At 22.7% G+C, this 19697-nt stretch overlaps 5 protein-coding genes across 5 annotated transcripts; 4 read left to right on the forward strand and 1 right to left on the reverse strand. All coding sequences in view use genetic code 6, as the record gives it.

The window, feature by feature from the left end:
- Positions 1 to 1650: 1650 nt before the first annotated feature.
- On the forward strand, positions 1651 to 6232 carry TTHERM_00285600 (cyclic nucleotide-binding domain protein; the record flags this gene model as incomplete). The annotated part of the gene is made up of 2 exons (XM_001018574.2): positions 1651 to 2600; positions 2893 to 6232. The coding sequence occupies exons 1-2, from the start codon at positions 1822 to 1824 to the stop codon at positions 6230 to 6232; spliced, it is 4119 nt and encodes a 1372-aa protein (XP_001018574.2). The 5' UTR covers positions 1651 to 1821.
- A 492-nt stretch (positions 6233 to 6724) lies between these two features.
- Positions 6725 to 8289, forward strand: TTHERM_00285610 (acyltransferase; the record flags this gene model as incomplete). The annotated part of the gene is made up of 8 exons (XM_001018575.3): positions 6725 to 6829; positions 6951 to 7043; positions 7114 to 7238; positions 7305 to 7397; positions 7450 to 7507; positions 7561 to 7698; positions 7752 to 8114; positions 8194 to 8289. The coding sequence occupies 8 exons, from the start codon at positions 6725 to 6727 to the stop codon at positions 8287 to 8289; spliced, it is 1071 nt and encodes a 356-aa protein (XP_001018575.1).
- Positions 8290 to 9936: 1647 nt separating this feature from the next.
- Positions 9937 to 10837, reverse strand: TTHERM_00285620 (NAC domain protein; the record flags this gene model as incomplete). Its single annotated transcript, XM_001018576.3, has 3 exons — positions 9937 to 10210; positions 10485 to 10549; positions 10613 to 10837. 3 exons carry the CDS (start codon positions 10835 to 10837, stop codon positions 9937 to 9939), a joined length of 564 nt encoding a protein of 187 aa, XP_001018576.2.
- Positions 10838 to 11912: 1075 nt separating this feature from the next.
- On the forward strand, positions 11913 to 14297 carry TTHERM_00285630 (hypothetical protein; the record flags this gene model as incomplete). The annotated part of the gene is made up of 9 exons (XM_001018577.3): positions 11913 to 12051; positions 12107 to 12236; positions 12292 to 12437; positions 12536 to 12658; positions 12709 to 12945; positions 13026 to 13061; positions 13131 to 13491; positions 13548 to 13674; positions 13740 to 14297. The coding sequence occupies 9 exons, from the start codon at positions 11913 to 11915 to the stop codon at positions 14295 to 14297; spliced, it is 1857 nt and encodes a 618-aa protein (XP_001018577.3).
- A 584-nt stretch (positions 14298 to 14881) lies between these two features.
- On the forward strand, positions 14882 to 17592 carry TTHERM_00285640 (hypothetical protein; the record flags this gene model as incomplete). Its single annotated transcript, XM_001018578.1, has 2 exons — positions 14882 to 17443; positions 17524 to 17592. 2 exons carry the CDS (start codon positions 14882 to 14884, stop codon positions 17590 to 17592), a joined length of 2631 nt encoding a protein of 876 aa, XP_001018578.1.
- Positions 17593 to 19697: the final 2105 nt, after the last annotated feature.

The following is a 19697-nucleotide window of genomic DNA, read 5'->3' on the forward strand; positions in this document are numbered from 1 at the left end:
TTTATGCTTTAGAATCAATAAAAATTTCAAATAAAATTTAATTTTATAATGATATATTTTTTATCTATAATATAAATAATAGAGAGAGAGAATTGTTAAGACTATATCTATTTATTGAAATTTCTAACAAAATACTATTTTTTTAAATAGTAAATTTCTCAAAAAAATTTAAATAAGAATTAACCTCAGTTTTTAAAATTCAAGCTATTTTTACCCACATTTTATTATTAAAACAAGAAATATATATATAAATTTTTGCATCATCAAATGAAATAATATTAAATTTGTAATCTACATTTTAGGTCATCTAAAGATAAGGTATTATTAAATAGTAATTAAATATATTGTCTAATTTTAAAAATACAGATTTTTTAATAAAATATTAATAATACTTTTGATTATCTTTTGAAAAAGCATCCGCTATTATTAGGATATAAATATTTTACATAGTCATAAATTAATATGTATTTTTATTTATAAAATTAAATATCAACAATAATTATTTTCATAGATACAAAATTCATTAAAGTTTTCAATCTAAATTTTTTGCTCATCAAATGAAATAATTAAATTTGTAATTTACATTTTAGAAGTTCATCTAAAGGTAAGATATATATTATTAAATAGTAATTATATAAATTGTTTAATTTTAAAAATACAAAATTTTTAATAAAAATTTAATAATATTTTTATTGATTATCCTTTGAATAAACATCCTCTATCATTAGAATATAAATATTTTACATAGTTATAAATTCATTTCTATTACCTATAAAATAAAACATCAAAATTAATTATTTTCAAAGATTATACATTATTCATTAAAGTTTTCAATCCAAAATTTTTCACTTTAAATAGAATAATTGGATTAAATTAGCTCTCAAACAAAAATTGCGTATTAAAAAAGTTAAGAATACTGGTTTTATCTATTTAAAGGAGAATGAGAAAAAACTTTTTAAAATAATTTAAAAATAGATTTATTTAAAAATATATTTTTTTTTGATTAAAATACCAAATTAAATAAAAAAGTAAAAATTAAATCAAAATAATTTCTTAGCATTTATTAGAATAAAAAAAATAAATTCATTATTTGTTCATTAAATTTTACAAAGTTAATTAAGTAATAATAAAATTTAACTACATAATTAATATTTTTTATCCTCTTGAAAAATTCAAAACAAATAAATTTTTTTTCAACTTTAAATTGATTTTATTTTATTTGAATAAATCTTTATGCAAAAGCAAAAAGCAAAAGTTATTTATAATAAAGCTACATACTTAATTTTATTTTTATTAGATTTTTAAAAAAGATTGTATAACAAATCTATTTTCTTTAAATTAAACTCTAAGCTTCCAACAAACCTTGTGAAAATAAATATAAATTATGATTTTCACACAGAATTTAAAAAGTAAAAATTAGAAAATAAATGATTATAAAAATATCTTTTTATTAATACTAGTTAGGATAAGCAAATATTAAAGCCATTAAATATATCGAAATTCATTATTTATTTATTTATTTTCAGTAAATTTTGCTCTAAGGATTTTAAGATTTCTATCTATTTTCAATATTTGATAAGTAAGTAATGTTTATACTTTAGCTACTTACAACAACGAACTTATTAATTAAGTAAAAAAAAATACTTAATTAATTAATTAGGAATTTTTATTCTTCACTCAAGCTCAAAATAAAGGACTAACTATTCCTCAAAAGCTTCAAAATATATAAATACCTAGTATATCATAGCTTACTTGCAAGAAGATACTTTAACTTCATTTTTAAAAACTCTCATTTATTAAAAGGAGTAATAAATTAATAGAATGGAATACTTAGAATAAATAAAAGATTCGAAGTACTTTGAACCTATTAGAAATACTAATCATTTTGATAAAAAGATATAAAAACTCATAGAGGCTTCAAAAGTAGTTTAAAAGAAACCTCTTGATATAGTATGTGAGTATGGATCTAAATCCAACTTTATGTATTTTGTTCTAGAAGGCAAACTTGCTGTGTTTATTCCCAAAAACGAATCTGACTTGAACCAATAGTACTAGATTTTAGTAGGCATTGAAAAGTGCAAAAAATAGATTAATAAAGACCCTAGTTTGCTAGAAGCATAGTAGAAATTATAAAAACTACAAGCTGAATGGCTGAAGATTTAAAAGCAATTCGATTCTGAGCTTTTAAATAATTTTAAAAAGTACCAAATTAGTCTCAAACCTGCTTAATAAGGGTGGGATGATGAATTTTACTTGGAAAAGAAGAAACAGATTAATTATTAAACAAGCAGTTTGCTTAAAAAAGATGTATGCAGCATGAAAAAAGTCGGAGAGCTGAAAAGCGGAGATTGTTTTGGAGAAATAGGAGCAATTTTAGATAAACCAAGAACTGCAACTATTATTTCAATAGAGAAAGCTACTTGCCTATTAGTTTCTTTTGATAAATACAAAGAAATCTTTTCATAAGAGCAGATTTATGAACTCAATTTCAGAGTCTTGAATTTGGCTTAAATCTTTTAAGAAAAATCTGTAGAAACAGAAGTGGTAGCCCATCTAGCCACTCATTTCTAATAAGTACAGGCGATTAATACGGTATACAGGTAAATTAATTTTGAAAAAATAAGAAAATACATTTTATATTTTGATCCATTCAAGTTGATAATTTGTGGTACTAAAATTAAAGTTATACGTACAATATTAACTGATGAACAAACCTTCAAATTATAATTTCGTTTCAATTAATTAATACATAAATACATCAATCAAGTTAATGTTACATAAAAACAAAGGCTCTGATGAGTTTTATCAAAAATTTTATTGATTTTTATTTTAACCTTGATGATAATAAAAAATAGCTTTAAATATTAAGTTATGTTTTATTTTTATTAACAGAGAAGGTGAAAAAGTAGACGGATTATATTTAATACATAATGGTCATGTCGAGATATTTAAAACCTAAAAAGATTACTTCAATAGTTAAATTTCAATAGTAGTAAAGGGAAAGGGATCTCTTCTTGGATTGGAGGATTACTTTGAATTTGATAATAACTCGCTTTTATTAAATAAGGAATAAGCTAAAATAAATAATAAAAAAAATGGGAGAAGTTTCACTGCTGTCTGTAAAGATTTAAACATGAAAATTTACAAAATAGATAAAGAAATTTTAGATTATTTCATAGAAGGCTACTCCCATTTTAAGAGCTATATTTTGACTATGGCTCATTAGAAGTTCTTGGAATACAATTCTAAATACTAAAAAAACTTAGAGCTAAAAAAGAAACTCAGTAATTTAAGTTTAGTTTAATAAATCCCAAAGAGCTCAAAAAAAATGTCTGTTGATATTTCCGACTTAAATAATTCTTTGAATCTTTCATAACTAAACGGCCATCATTAAAAATCGATTTCAATTGAAAAATTAGAAGACTTACCTAAAGAAGAAATAGCACCAAAGCTAAAAAATATCCAAAATTAAATAGAAGATTAAATTTTATAAGGTTACATTATCAATAAAAATAAAAATGATAAAAATTTAAATTTTCCTGAAATGCTTCGTTATGAAAACAGCAAAATAAAAGATTTAAAACAGAATTATGAAGTTTACATAACAAGGAATAAAAGACCACAAAGATAATAAAATCAATCTTATGCAAAATATGATGCCTTTTTGAGAAATAAATTTGATTAGCAATTTATTTAGGCATTTGAATAACTAAAAACGAATCAAAACAAAAAATCTCAGAACAAATAACAGAGTTAAGAATTAATTCTTAATGATTTGCCTGAAAACAAGCTAAGTTTAGACTTTATTGTTTAGCAAAATTAGCTCAAATCATTAAGATTCATCGAACAAAGATCAAAGAAATCGAAGACAGAAAAATCTGTAAATAATATAACTTAGAACTCAAGAGATAGTCTTTATGAAGAAGATGAAGAATAAATTCAATATGAAAATAAAACTCTAGAAAGAGAGGATTCTGATTAGACTTAAACTCTTTAGTTAGCAGACAAAAAAAATGAAAAGCTCTTCAAATATAAATCAATGAATTTAATTCCATCAATTGCTGATATTAAAATAAACAAAAATTATAGCCAAAAGCAAATTTAATAAAATTAAATGAAATTTTAGGAAAAGTTCTAAGGTGAATAAAAGGAGTAAACCAGTAATTTTACTACTGATAGAACTAAATCTGAAACAGATTAACTCACCAAATTACAAAGTATTTAAAAGATAGAAATGTAGCATGGGATACCAATTTAATTAATTAATTCAGATACTGAATAACTTTTATCAAATTAAGGTGTCTAAGGGTAAAGTATAATTGATAATACAGAAATTATGCAAAATAAAATGTATGACAAAGACCAAGTGATAAAAAATGATTCTAAAATGTTTGAATAAAATACAAATAGCTTGCTTAATCAAAAAGACAAGTTTGCCTAAAGATTCTCAAATTTCTAACTTGAAAAGGACAAATCAGGTAAAAAAGTAATCTTAAGGATTAATAGAAATAGGAATTAAAGCGAAAAATTCACATCTCCGGAACCAAAAAGTTAAAACTGCTCTCTTCATTAATTATTTATTTCAGAAAATCAGCATTAGGATAATGATTAAATTTCTATTTAGAGTCATTAACCATCAGAAAAAAGATTAAATTCAAATACAAATAGCAGCTAAAACAATTAATTTAATCATAATCTGTAAGTTTCTAATCACGTAAGATCAAAATAGCAATCGCTTATAGATTTAAAAGATAACAATAATAAATCTTGCTTAGTTGAATAGCACTTAGAGGAAAAAATTTAAAATGACTCACAATAACTTTGTGATATAAAAAATTATAATTCTAAGATTTTAAACTCTATTCAGTCTGATTAAACTCCTTTGAGTAAAAATAGTACCTATTTCGAAAGTTAAAAACACACTAATTCTCCCTTTTTACCAAAAATTAACAACTAAATCTAAGCAAACCACTAAGATTAGGAAAAACAAAAGATAATTTCTTCTTTTAACTCACTATATTCTAATCATAAAAAAGCTAATAATGATAGCAACATCAAGATCAAAAGTAATGAGACTTTCTCGATAAAATCACCTGTGAATATATCTAAAATTTCTCATTCGAAATTTGATTTGATTACACCTAACAAAAACAAGGTTATTTAATAATTCAATAGTCCTAAAAACTTAAAAGTTAGATTATCCATACCTTTTACTTAAAATGTATATGAAGAAAGTGAATATAATAAAAGATCACATTCTAATTAGTTAAAAGATTCAACACAAAGTGTGGATTAAGATTACAATCACCATTTTGGTTAAGACAATAACGAAAAGATAAACTCAGAGGCCAATTAAAATTTTATAAATAAGTTTTTTTTTAGCCAATAACCCAGTAAAAGGGTTTCAATTTAGCCTGAAAAGTTTAGCAACAACAGCACTCTTCCACTAAAAAATAATAGGTATTCTTCTTTGATAAACATAGAAAACGAAAGCTAGATAAATTAAAGTTAATCTATGGTTTCATAGAATTTTTACAACAGCCATATTTTTAGTAATTAAGATGATTTATAGAGTGCTTTATCTCCATCTAAAAAAATTAAACTTAGAAAAATAGTTGAAAATAACAGTTTTACTCATCTTAACTTTCAGCCTAATAATTTAAGCTATTCTAAGCCTACATAAAACTTGTAAAGAATCTAAATGAAAGAATAAATTATGGATGATATTTAATCTAAACTCGGGCTATTTCCATAAAAAAAGAAAAATGAGACATTTTATAAAGATTCAGCTTTGAGAAAACTTAACTCTCATGAACTAAAATCTGACCATAATATAAGTCCTACTTCACCTCTAAAATAAAATCAAAGATAATCAGAATAAAATATAGAAAGTATAAAAAAATTAGCATTTGCAGAGTATGTCAATAACAAAAGTATTATTAAAGAAGAAGAGCATTAAACATTATTAAGTACTCCTTAAAACAAAGTAAATAGTAATAACTAAAAACAAACAATGTTAAAAGGAACTAAAAGTCCCTAATCTCTTCACAAATACTCAGAATATGGAAATAGTCTGGCTTAAATTTATAAACTATAGCAGATGGTAATAGGGACACCCAAAAAATAGTTAAAACCTTCTCAGCTGGTGCTCTATTAAAAATAGAGTAAAACATCCAATAATTATATTTCTAATCTTTTCAACAACAAACTAAATTAGTAATAGATTTAATGAATTAAATACTCAATAAATAAAAACTATCAAAATCAAATTATTTAAAAACATTAATTTTCTAATTGAGAATATTTCTGATTTATACTTTTTATTTTAAAATAAAATAAAAATCACATATTGATTAGCAATAATGCATAAAATCACATTATAAATAGATAAATTAATTTTATGTTGTAAATTTATATAAAAATGGTTCAATTAGTTAAATAATGGTTAATCTAAATATAGTCTTGCCAGCAAATAAAAATAAATCAACTTTAAAAACTTTTTTGGGATTTTAATAATAAGACCATTAAATATAAATGAAAAATAAGTGTTATAACGTGTATATTTTATATTTAGATTAATTAATGTTTTTAATTAGAAAAGCATATCTTTTTAATAATTAATTCGCATCAAATTCTATCAAATATATATATTACATAAATCTAAAATTTATTAAAAATCAAATTAATTTTTAGTAATAAAAATAGTGTAAGGAGCAAAAGAAAAATGGAAAAATATAGAAGATTTGCAGATTAATTTACAGGAATTAATCCATTCTTGCCAGTATTTTTAAACAAGAAAAAAAAAGCAAGTGAAATCATTTTGAAACTGGTAAAATAAATAGAGTTTAATCTTAGCAACTATCCAATAAAATTGATAATATTAAAGCATTTAATTAATTTAATTCAATGCCACTTAACAATAATCTAATATTATTTTATTAAATTAATAGCTTTTAGGTCCTATTTTAGTTTTAATTAGATTGCCATTGATTTTGATATTCGCTCTTTTACTTGTTCTTTACCATTCTATTTTCATTCACTTGGTAATTCTATTTTGGATACTCATATTCAAAGGAATTAATAACATAATTTTAATCAAATTGTTACTTATAGTTAGTAGTCAATTCATTTAAAAGAGTTGTAACTCTCTTTAATCACCTTGTATGTTTGAGAGTCATCTTATTCTTGATGGGTTTCTATAAATTCAAAACAAGTTTTAAAATCCTCTCTAAAGAAGGGTAATTTTATTTTTATAAAAAGTCAATAACAATTCTTTATTTTTATTTAATATTATTATTGCAAAGTTCTAACAAATCTCCTCCTCCAAAAATGAACTCAGGATTTATAGTTTTAGCTAACCACACAAGTCCTGTAGACTACATCTATATGACATACTTGTAAAATAATATATGAATTTGCAAATAAAAATAAGCTTATTTTTAATTAAAGAATGTCACCTATTTTCTCCAAATAGTACATTTCTACCAAGGACTCTTCTCAAACAAAAGTAATAAATAATTTATTGTTAGAATCAAATAAATGTAATTATTGTTTTCTTAGGTCCTTTTAAGCCCATTAAGTTTCTTTTAGACAATAAAGGCAGCATTTAGCTTGGATTATTCTATTCCAGTTTAAGGTGATGATACTGAATTAGCAAAGCATCATGATTAAAAGCTTAAAGTTATTAGTCTCATCTAAGTAAATAGATAATTTATAATAAAAATTTAATTAAGTAACTCATATTTAATTAGTCATCTTTTGATGAGCATAAAGGTCCTCTTTGTGTATTTTTTGAAGGTGCAAAGACAAACGGTTATGGATTTTTGTAAGCTGAAGAGAGTTTGATTTAAGATATTGCAGAAGTTTAAGAAAAATATAGAAGAGAAGTTGTTGTATTCAATTTAAAGTACACTGATAAATCTCACTTCTCCCCAATAAATACCACCAGAAATCCTTTCTTGCATTTTATTCTTTTGCTAACTAATTTTTCAAACGAACTAAAAGTTTCTGCTAAAGGCATTCCATTCTAAGATACTACTTAAACAGGACCTTTAGACATAAAATAATATAAGGAATCTATTTATTCATTTTACGAGTCATCAGGTATTAAAAAGGTACTGCATTAAATAATAAATAAACGGTTTATTTATTTATTTATTTATTTATTTATTGATTTTAAATTTATTAAAATAGATGTAAGTAACATGGAGAGAATATTAGAAGTTCTTAGATTATTGGTAAAACTCTCAATCTAAATAGTACATTGAAGAAATCAAAAAGAGAGAATGAAAATAAAATTAATAAATCAAAAAAACTTCTTTATATGTGTTAATAACCAATAATATTGATAATTTCATATATAAAATAATTCTTAGTTTTATCAATTGAACAACAAAAATTTATGGCAATAAACTTTTTATAATTTCTAAAATCTAAATCTTTAACAAATCCCAATAAAATTCATTTATTTTTTATGTTTGATGAAAAAAGGAAGTTTTTACATTACTAAATTAAAGTTAGAAAATTAATACTGTTTTATATTTTATTGAATTCTATAAGATAAATAATTTGCACAAAATGTATTAAGTTATAAAGTAGGGTAGGTAAGTAATTAAAAGTATTTTGCAATTAATTAATTTAACAAATGTGTTAGCATATATGCAAAGATTAAAGAATATCAAAAATTATAAAATAAAAAAATTAGTTGTGAGTAAACTTTTCCAAATTTAATAAAATCATAATAAGATGTATGTTTTTACATAATTTTCTCATTCTAAGCATTAAAATTTAATATTTAATATCATTAGAAATGAAAAGAAAATTAAAAATATTATTTTAATTATTTGACTATTTTTTTAATGATTATTGATAATAGTTGTAGTTTATATTTATTCTTTTAATGATTATTTAATCTATTTGTTATTAATAGTTTTAATCACTTAATTTTGCCATGCAAGTATAATAAAGAGGTACCTTATTTATATGTATCAATGTATTTCGAAATTAATTGCAAAATTTTATTTATTAAATTACCTTTAATTGAACCATATAAATAATACTTATTTAGAAATATCTTGAAAAGATATAAATTTTTGTTTAGTATTACTTTTTTCAAATTATCAAAACTTATATTTATTTTTGAATATTAAGAAAACAATATAGTTCTTCACTTTATCTACTCTTTAAATTGTTTGAGGTTTAAATTAACTTGAAAATTATATATTTCCAAAATATACTACCTACTCCACCAATAAATTTCACTTAAATTTGCAATTTTAAGGTATATAATTAATGGGTTGAAATTGTTTTATTTATGATATTAAGTTATTATCATTTGAATGATATATATTTGAAAATATTTAAGTTTAGAAATAGTTAAGTTAAATGTTGATTTAAAAAGAAAATTTATATAAAAATTAATTTGATTAATTTAATAAATATACATTTTAAATATCTTTGTATAAATTTAATTAATTTTCTACAGAAAATATCTTAATTTATTTTACTTTTAAATATCTTTGAGACAACAAATTAAATTTTTTAAATAGAAGTTTAAGGGGAAATTGAATTCTACTTAAAAGTTTTAGAAAAACAAATTTAAAGCACTAACTATATTTATAAATAAATAATTTACAATATTAATTAGTTTAAAATATTTTAAATTGAAATAATTTTGAAGAATGGAAGGACAGTTGAGATTTTGGATATTTTTAAATAAGAATCTCCTTGTTCTAAGGGATTCTAATTAAAGTAAGTTATAATACGATTATAAAAGCAAGGGAGTCATATAGAGTTAATTATACATAGAGACAATTTTTTACTTTTAAATAACTATATTATAAATACTTTAATCTTTTTTACAAATTTTGTGTTTTATATTTATATTGAAGCAGGGAGAATTAAATAAATCTTCATGTTTAAAATTCAGTATTTAAATCACTCTTGGACCTTGATGATAGCAGTAACGGCGTCACCTTCGGTTTCTCTAAGAGCCTTGATGGCCTTAGCCTTGGTGCACTTACCGTGTTCCATGACCATCTTGATGGATTCAGCATCCAAACCAGTTTCGTCGAGGTCACCTTCAGCTTCTTCGGTGGTTTCAGCGGTGGTTTCGGTCTTGGGAGCTTGAGTGGGAGCCTTGGAGTTGAACTTTTCAGCTTCAGAAGCAGCTAAGTTTTGAGCGAAATCGTTGATCTTGGCTTCACCGAAGCTTTTAATTTGAAAAGAATTATTAGAATATAAATAAACACTATTTTTGCTTAGAAGGTTATTTTTATCTTTAATTTTAAATATGGCTGTCTGTATTAGATTTAAATTGTTTTAAGCCAATCCTACAAATGTAAAACTATTCTTATTAATTCAATCATATTTTTAAATTGCCATTAAATGTCAAATTGCTTATTTTGTATATTTTTTTCTAAAAAATATTCAAATATTTTCCCTCCTTCTAAGTTTAACATCAAACTTAATCATAAATTGCTTACATGATGTAAGAGTTTTCAGCACCAGGTGATTTCATGACATCGGGGTTGTCAATATATAAAAGTAACTACATGTTTATTAAATAAAAATTATTATTTTTTCAAAATTATAAATTTTGTCAATTAATTACGTTCTTGCCCTTTCTAATGGTGACTCTGTTGATACCTTCAACAGACTTCATGCCGAGCTTGGCCATAGCCTTCTTGAACTTCTTTTCACCTCTGTTAGCCTTCTTGTCGCCCTTTTCATCATCAGAGTCAGAGTCGTCGTGATCATGTTCGTGATCGTGATCGTGGTCGCAGTCTTCACCGTGGACGTGTTCGTGATCGTGGAGCTTCTATTCAGCGTCAGTCATTTTATTTGATTTTCTTTTCTTTTTTGATTTTTAAGAATTTGTAATTAATTTTCTTTTTTTCTTTTGTTTTTGGCACTTTATACTTTTTTTTGTTTTACCCCAAATTCATATGATTTTGTATTTCAGCCTTATCATTCTTTTTTCATCTTAGTCAAAATTTTCATTTCAAAGGCTCGCTAACTCACTCATTCACTAAATAATTATTTCATTCATCCTCACTTTATCTTTTTCGATCTACCTACATACATAGATAGATAGATATCTGCAAATATACATAGATTGTTTATACTCTAATATAGATTTAAAAATTCATGATAGATATGATTGAATATAATTAAATATTTGATTGTATGTAGATCTTGAATTTGATTGAATTTCATTTTTAGAAAAGGCAAATGAATGCGATCAATATTTTTTTATATAATCATTTGATATTTTGTTCTAATTTCTAGATATGCTAATTAATTTGATATTTATATTTTTGCAGATTAATTGAAGCGATATTAAATTAACATTTTCTGAGACATAATTTAGTAGTGCTTAAACAATTTAATTTAAAATTAAAACCTTTTTATTTAATGCAAATAAATTTAATTTTTTTAAATTTAGAAAATAATTTTCATTTAATTTTTATATTAATAAATTAAATAATATAAAAATGAATAGATTTATTTAAAATAGAAATTAATTTATATTTTTTTTTATCACAATTTAATATTTAGTCCATATAAAAATGATAATTTATCATAGTAAAATAATTTATTTGGTTTTTTGTTTTATTAAATGAGTAATTTATATAAATACTAATAATATTTTTGCATACTTTTGAATAATTTTTAAAAAATTTAGATTTGAAAATAAGTGATAGCCAGTCAGTCAGTAGTGGTAGAAAAAGAAATTTTTAAAGTTTTTGAATTAAAAAATTGAAATCAACTTAAGCAGTTAATAATCATTTGTTTTAATTATTTTTTATCAAAAACAAACACTTTATAAAATGAAAAAAATTAGCTTTTCTGACCACCTATAAGAATATTTTTTTTCTTATTCCGAATAGTTTGATTAGGAGTATGTGCAAATGACTTCAACTTACTAAGATTTAGATAAATAATGTTCTTCTGATAGAGAAAGGCTTTTTTTTTTGCTTGATGCTCTTGAATTAAATTTAGCTATTCTTAAAAAAGATATTATGCTCACGTTATTTTCTTTATGCGCTAGTAAAATAAATTAAAATTATGAGCTTAAATGTTAATAAAATTTAAATTAAAATAGAATTTTAAAATGGGAAAATGATCTTAAATACAAATTTTATTGAAGAACTTTATCATAATGATGGGATTAACATAGTAGATAGTACTTTTAAGGATTCAATTGAGAAATTAGTACAATATTAAGCAAAAAAGTAAATATTTATAGATAAATATAAAGAAAATGAAGATTATTCTAATAAATTTAAGGAATAAAAAGGTAGACAATTCTCCTAATGATACAAACGAAATGATCGATACCGAAATATAATTAAAAGCATCATTAAATACTTTATTTTTATTGATAATTCACATGCAAGAAACAAACAAAGATGATTTGATAAAATATTTTGAAGGTAATTTAAATTTAATCAATCAATATTTATATTAAAATCTTATAATTTCTTCAAAGACTATCTAAAATTAATTTTAAACTATCACATATTAATACTAGATAAAAAATTTGAAGAGTATTTGATGAAAATGATTTAGCTTTCAGTCGAGCTCTTTTTAATACCTATAAAAAAAATAATTAGTTTATTTTATCTATATCTGAAAATATATCTCTAAGATACCAGTAAAATATTTGATTCAAAAAAAATAATTATCTAATTGTCCAATTTTTAGATGACTCAGGGACTAAGTTAGACGATAATTACTACACTGAAGATAATATGAATTAAATAGACAAGGGACCACCAAGATTATTCATTTAAAATCCCACTAAAATAGAACAATTTTACTAGAGAAATATTATAAATTAGGCAGATATTGCATTAGCTTAAATTATAGTAGTGGGCTTACTTAGAACTATGCTCACTACATGTGCAACAAACAATAAATATAATCCTACAAATACTACAAGTACTACTACCACTATTACTAAATCAATTTTTTTGCAAAATTACTTTATTAAATTTGTTTTTTAATTTAATAAAATAAAGAGGGAATAGATTTAAATAGAGAATGGGAATCTTCAGGTATTCTTTCATTCATTAATTTTCAATGATTAAGATTTGATTAATTTTTATATTTTAAAAAATTGCCAGTGATACACATTTTACAGTATAAAGATGAAATTAACTTACAAAAAGAGGAGTTAAAAAAATACATGGATGACTATAATTAATACATTGAAAATAATAAAGATTTTCCTCAAAAAGATGAAAAGGAAAGTGAGTTAAACAAAGAAAAGTCAATAATTAAAATTGAATTAGATAGACATAGATTGTTTACTGCCAATATTATTTCAAGTTTTATTCTTTTGTTAGCAAAGAAGTTTAAGCATAATTGTGTTTGGTAATTTTCTTATCTAATCTAGTTAATTACTGATGCAAATGGAGTCTTAGTCTTCCTTAAGTTTTTAACAGATAAATTTTTAAGCATCAACTATGAAATTCCATATATTTTGTATGACAAATTTTATTGAAAAATTAAGAAGTAATTTAGTTAATTTTAATTAATAGATCCGATAAAGTTGCTTTAATGGATATTGCAGGTGATACTGTTTACAAGATTTCCAAATTGATGTATATCACTTGCAATAATTTCACAGAGAAGATATCTTAGTATTTAATAGATTATTAATCATTTGTAAAAAAAAAAAGCAGAAATTCAACAATATTTTAAATTTTATCAAAAAAATAAAAATTAATTAGTTTATATTGAAGAAGTTGCCTTAATAATTCACTATGAGAGAAGTTAGTAAATATTGTTATAAGCTAATGAAGTTGTAGATTCCTATGTTTGATAAGAGAATGTTAAAATCTAATTAAAGTTACGTGAAAGTTATTTCTGACCTATTCTGTAAAGTTTATCCTAACTTTGAGCCAGACAAATTTACAAAAATATTCAAAGAAGAACAAAAAAAATTCATGAATTAAGCAGATAAGGCTATGAAAGATGAGCCACTTAGATAATTATATTTACTTGAGGGAATTAGAGACAGAAAGTCTATGCTAGCTAACTATTGTAATTAAGATGAAGTTCGTAAAATAAATACAGATTTTAATAATTATCATTACTGGAAAGCTGATGAGTCCAAGAAGGAACTGAAATAAAAGTTAAATTTAGATGAATCAGGTATCTACTAGGACTAGCTTAAGCTTAAAAAATAAATTCTCAATAAAATGTGGGATGAAGTTTAAGTTCCTGAAGATTTTGAAAATAATTATGAAAAGTGGCTGGAAGATAATGTGTGGAATTATTATGATTGATTGATTGATAATAAAAAAAAATATTTAATTAGCTTTTTCAATTAAAAAAATAATAAGCAAAAATGAAATTTTTTGGCTGGTTGAATAAATAAAATTCTACTAAAAAATTGTTTATTTTTTTGCAATATTGTATAAAAAGTATTCGGATTTTAAATATTTAGTTATTGTTTTTTTAAATATTGTGCATTTTGAGTTCAATTTTGTAAATTTATTTGTTATTAAATAAGATTTTTTGAAGTAGTAAGCTAATCCTAGTGAAAAAAATACATAAACAAAATTTTTAATTGTGTGGTAAATATTTGTTAAAGCTTCAAATATGATGAAAATATCTTTAAATTGGGATGCACTGATTAACTTTATTGCATTGGAATAAGTAAAATGCCAAAATATATTTTGTTTATTTCTTTGTTTTTTGCAGATTTTGAAGTTGAATAATAATAATAATAAATAATGCTAATATTTTCATTTGGTTATTTGTTTATTAATCAAAAATTAATTATTATTTAGTTAGCTGGAAAAGGTTTATTTCAAGTAAATATTCTGCCTAATTATTAATTATATATAAAATAAGATAGTATTGAATTATGCTAGAAGATCCATGTCAAAAAGTTATTCGCGTTATTAAAGAGAAGCAACATAACAGAGACTACACTTATGAAGAAAGAGTGGCAATACTTGACTTTCTAGTAAAGAGTAAATTTGGAGAACATTATATGGGAAAGATCAGTGCCTTGCATAGGTTAGCCTATCAAATGTAATACGAAGTTTATGAAAAGGGCAAGACAATTTACACTAATATGGATCAAATTGATAAGCATTATATCATTTTAAATGGGAGAGTAGCTATTTTAGAGAGCAAAAATATAGAATAAATGAACTACTAAAGATAGAGAGAATAATAATTTGACTATGATCGCACACTTTCCTAGCTATAAGTAAATTAATAAGCTCGATAGCTAAAGAAGAGATGCGAACTTTAATAATATGACAGTTTTGGATTTAATTTACAATTAGCTTAACAAAATACATAGCAATATTCCCAAACTTCTGACCATATAGTCTTAGCTATGGAAAATACTCATATTTTAATATTAAAGGCAAAAATAATTCAAGAGAATAATGCAGAAAATTTATAGCTTAATTGTAAATTTGTTGGAAAGTAATTGTAAGTAGAATACACCTTGCTTAACGATATTATTTGTGAGCAGTGCTTTAAAAAGAAAGGAATGTATATTTGCTAAGAAAGTTAAAATCCTCGTTTCATTTATTGCGTTTTATATGGTTCTGTTCTTTACCAAGATTAATCACCTGCTGGGACTAATAGAAACAGAGTTGTTTTAGGTGAGGGAGCTATTATAGGTCAATCTATCAAAGGTGAAAAGCAAAGTAATTCTAATAAAGCTCAAAATTAAATTTCATAAAAAGCTTTATCTCGATAAAATAGCAGATATAATGGTATTTAGTTAGATATTTAATCCGATGAAAAAATAAATGAAAAGGAGGAGTAAGTATAATCTTCAATACACTCTTCATCTGATTTTACTGTTATATTAATGATCGATAAAGAAAAGCTTGGCTAAAAATTGATTGAATACAGGAGGTAGTAGGATTATTCAATAAATAATAGCAATAAGCAGTAATTTCACCAAAGTTCACAAAGGAGTATTTAGAAACCTAAGGCAGAGAGCAGTTAAGTTAATGATTTTAATGCAAATATTTAGTAATCAAGAAGACAATAAAGACCAGTTTAAGAAATGAATGTCACGAAAGGAAGATTGGTGTTTTAAAAAAAGAGTAGGAGTTAAAGCTATTCTATTTTGTGCAAATTGATATAAAAAGAAGAGAGATCTAATTCTTACAGCAGAAATAAATTAAATTTTATAGAACTAAATCCTAATTACAAAAAAGAGTATTTAGCAATTGAGTAACCAGAAAATAAAAATAGAATATAAACATTAATGGAATAGTCATTTTATCAAAATAACGATGTCTAAAATTCTATGCAAACTAAAAACCTATAATTGTAAGCAAACGAGAACAATAGTAATAGGAATGACTTTGAAGATGTGGTTAAGAGACTTGCAGAAAAAAGTGTTTTCCCTTAATATTATCAATAGGAAAAGAAATATAATAAATTGCTAATGAAAAACCTGAAAGATAGGGAATAGATAGCTAGACTTATAATCGAGAGCAAAAAGCCTACTTACCTCCCAAATTACTTTAGTAACCCTGAGAATTTTGTAAACAAAGATCAATTAATGAATCAGTTTCACACAAAATATTTGCATCATAGTATTAAAGAGATTTAAAATAACCATAAATAAAAAAGAAGCTACACTCACTAAATCCAAAGTTAGAATTCTACTGAATATTTAGAAAATTTCAACATAAATAGTCTATAAACTGAAGAAGAGATAGATAAATTTATCCAAAAAATCAATAGACAGCTTATAATATCAGAGACTCATCAAAACCAAATACCTAACAAGACTTCATAAAGCATATCAAATAAAAATAATAATAACAATAACAATAATAATAGTGTTAGTAGTCATAACTAATAAATAATTAATAAATAATACACGCTTGGTAATTTAATCAGCGAAGAAAATATGGATTTAAATCAAGAGCAAGATAAACTAAATCACTTAACTGTAAATTCATAACAATTATTCTACCCATATAGAGTTCAAGAAATGTTAGATTAGTTTATATCTCTCAAAAACTAAGAAAGTGGATAAAAGAATATAGAATGTATTGAAATAAGAAAATCTAGCATTCCATAAATAAAAAAATAAGGATAGAGCTAATAAGAATAGTATTTAAAAGAAGAGGTATTTCATAATTAGAATTAAAATATGCAAAATAATTGCAATATATACTAAGATATTGCTTTTGAAAGTAATTAGGAGCTTTAAGAGATGGATGTAAATTACCCATCTAACGACTCTTTTCAGAATGACTAGTATTTAAATTAATTAGAAATTCGAGAATAGGATCAGAATTTAAACATGGATACAGATTAAACCCAAAATTATGAAATTATGAATTATTTTACTTCTAATTAAGTATCTAGGTTAGGAAGCAGAGGAAATATAGGGATTAATTAGGTAGATAACGAAAAAGGAGTTCTTAGATCACAAAGTGTTCATAATATATTAAGAAAATAATTAGATGTTCAATAATAAAAAGTGTTTGCTTTAAATTAAATGTATCCTAATATTAGGTAAAGGAGCTTATCAAGAAATAAAATTTTAAACAAGAATAATTAAAATCTTACAAAATCGTAGAATGAGTCAATAAATAAAATATTAACAAAAACTGAATTTCGGTTAAAAATACAATCAGAAAAATAATTAAATAAAATAGTTTCAGAAGAATGTAGAGGTAGCACAATTTTCAAACCAGAGAAAAACTTTGTATCTCTATTATCAACTTACATATAAAATACTTAATAAAATAGTTAAAAGACGAGTAGAAGAACATCGAATTTAAAAGCTAGGCCATCAACATCAAATTGCGACTAAAATTAATTTAACTTAACGAGCAAATAAATAATGCTATCTAAATTTAATAATAACCTAAACACCATAAATAATCAATCCTTGAGTAATTCACAAAAAATTAAATAAGATTTAAAATAGTCACAATCTGAAATTAATAAAACCCCAAATAGAACTATATTATTTAGCAGCAGCGACAGAAGATATTCAAAATTAAATTTGCCATAACACAAAATAAATTATCAATCAGGAGAAAATTAAGATTAAAAATAAAAATAAAAGTAATGAGCCTTCCTGAGATAGATACCTTACCTAGCAACTTAATATACAATTTGAAAAAAAATCTCCTCAAAATAAATTGCATTAAGTTGCTTTAAATTTAGTTAAAATAATAATTTTAAAAATTAATTTTGAAACATACTGTAACTCCTCAAAAGCTCACTTCTAGCCTTTAGCTATTTTTTAGTAAAAAAAGAAGGTATAGAAAGTTAAAAATTTTGATTTAAAAATAGCTATAAGTGAGATGTGCGCTTACAAATAGTGAATTAAAATTAGATAATAAAATCACAAACATACACTGACTGATTTTAGAGATAAATTTTTAATTAAAAATTTTTAGAGATTCTGTCAATTACATAAAATAGAATAGCTATATTTAAATTTGAAGCGAATGTAAATTTTTCATTCTTCATTCAATATCCTTATTTTTAGAATTGGAATAAAATATTGATTACTTTCTTAGCTAAGATAGATAATATATACTGTTCTTTAACAAATTTTATATAAATAATAATTTATCTAACTTTTACTTTGTTTAATTTATTTTTTCAAAAAATAGCTGCTTTATATTAAATATTTTATTTGCAAATATTTAAAATTATAATTACTCTTTATATCCTACAAAAAATGGTATTAAAGTTGAATACTTTGTTTAAAATTACAATAAAAAAATAGTCAAATATTCAAAGTTAAGATAAACAAATATTTTGCTTCTCATCTAATTAATAGAAAATAATTACAGTCTTCTCAATTTAGTTACTATATATAAATTTAAATTTGTGATCATCCATAACCACTAGATCGTTTATTTATCATCAAGTATTAAAGTTGAAAATTTTAAAAATTAATACTTCTTAATTTTTTATCATTCTAATTATTTTTGATTGTTATTTTGTTAATTTTTTTTTTCTTTTATAAAAATTATTAACTACTCGCTAAAATTGGCTAAAAAAACTGATTTAATTTAAAAAAATCAAAGTATAAAAAAAATTATGTTGAATTAAGATTTTTTTCTATAAAATTTACTAATATTTTATTTACTCGATTAAATATCTATTATCTATTGCATCAAATAATAAAGATAAAAACAGTAAAATCATATCAAAATATTAATTTTTGACATAATATATATCAATTCTTTAAATTAAAAAATTTAAGATAAATTATTTATCCTGCTAGAAACTTAATTTTTATTAATCTAGGAGCTTTGAAATTTTTAAAACAAAGAGATGTTTTTAAATAATTATAATATTAAAATTAGTCTAATTAGCTCTTATTTATTTATTTCAATAATTTAATAATTAAAATTTGCTGTTAAGAAAGAAAAACAAATAATATTAAAAAAATATTGAGTAAATTAGACCTCAAACTAACTATTGATTGGAAATGAATAAAATTAAAAATAAATATTTATAACCAAAAAATAATAAAATTAAGAAATATTATCAATTCGAACTATTTATTTATCAATAGTAAGTAATAATGAAAACAATTTACTTTACTCTCACAGAAAATTAAGAATAAAAAAAAATTTATTAATAGTAAAATTAGGTTATAACTTAAAAACGAATTTATTAGATCCTCAAGCACTATATTAAATTAATTAGAATTCAAAAAA

This window comes from Tetrahymena thermophila (genome assembly GCF_000189635.1).
Source record: "Tetrahymena thermophila SB210 genomic scaffold scf_8254594, whole genome shotgun sequence".
NCBI classification, from domain to species: Eukaryota; Ciliophora; class Oligohymenophorea; order Hymenostomatida; family Tetrahymenidae; genus Tetrahymena; species Tetrahymena thermophila.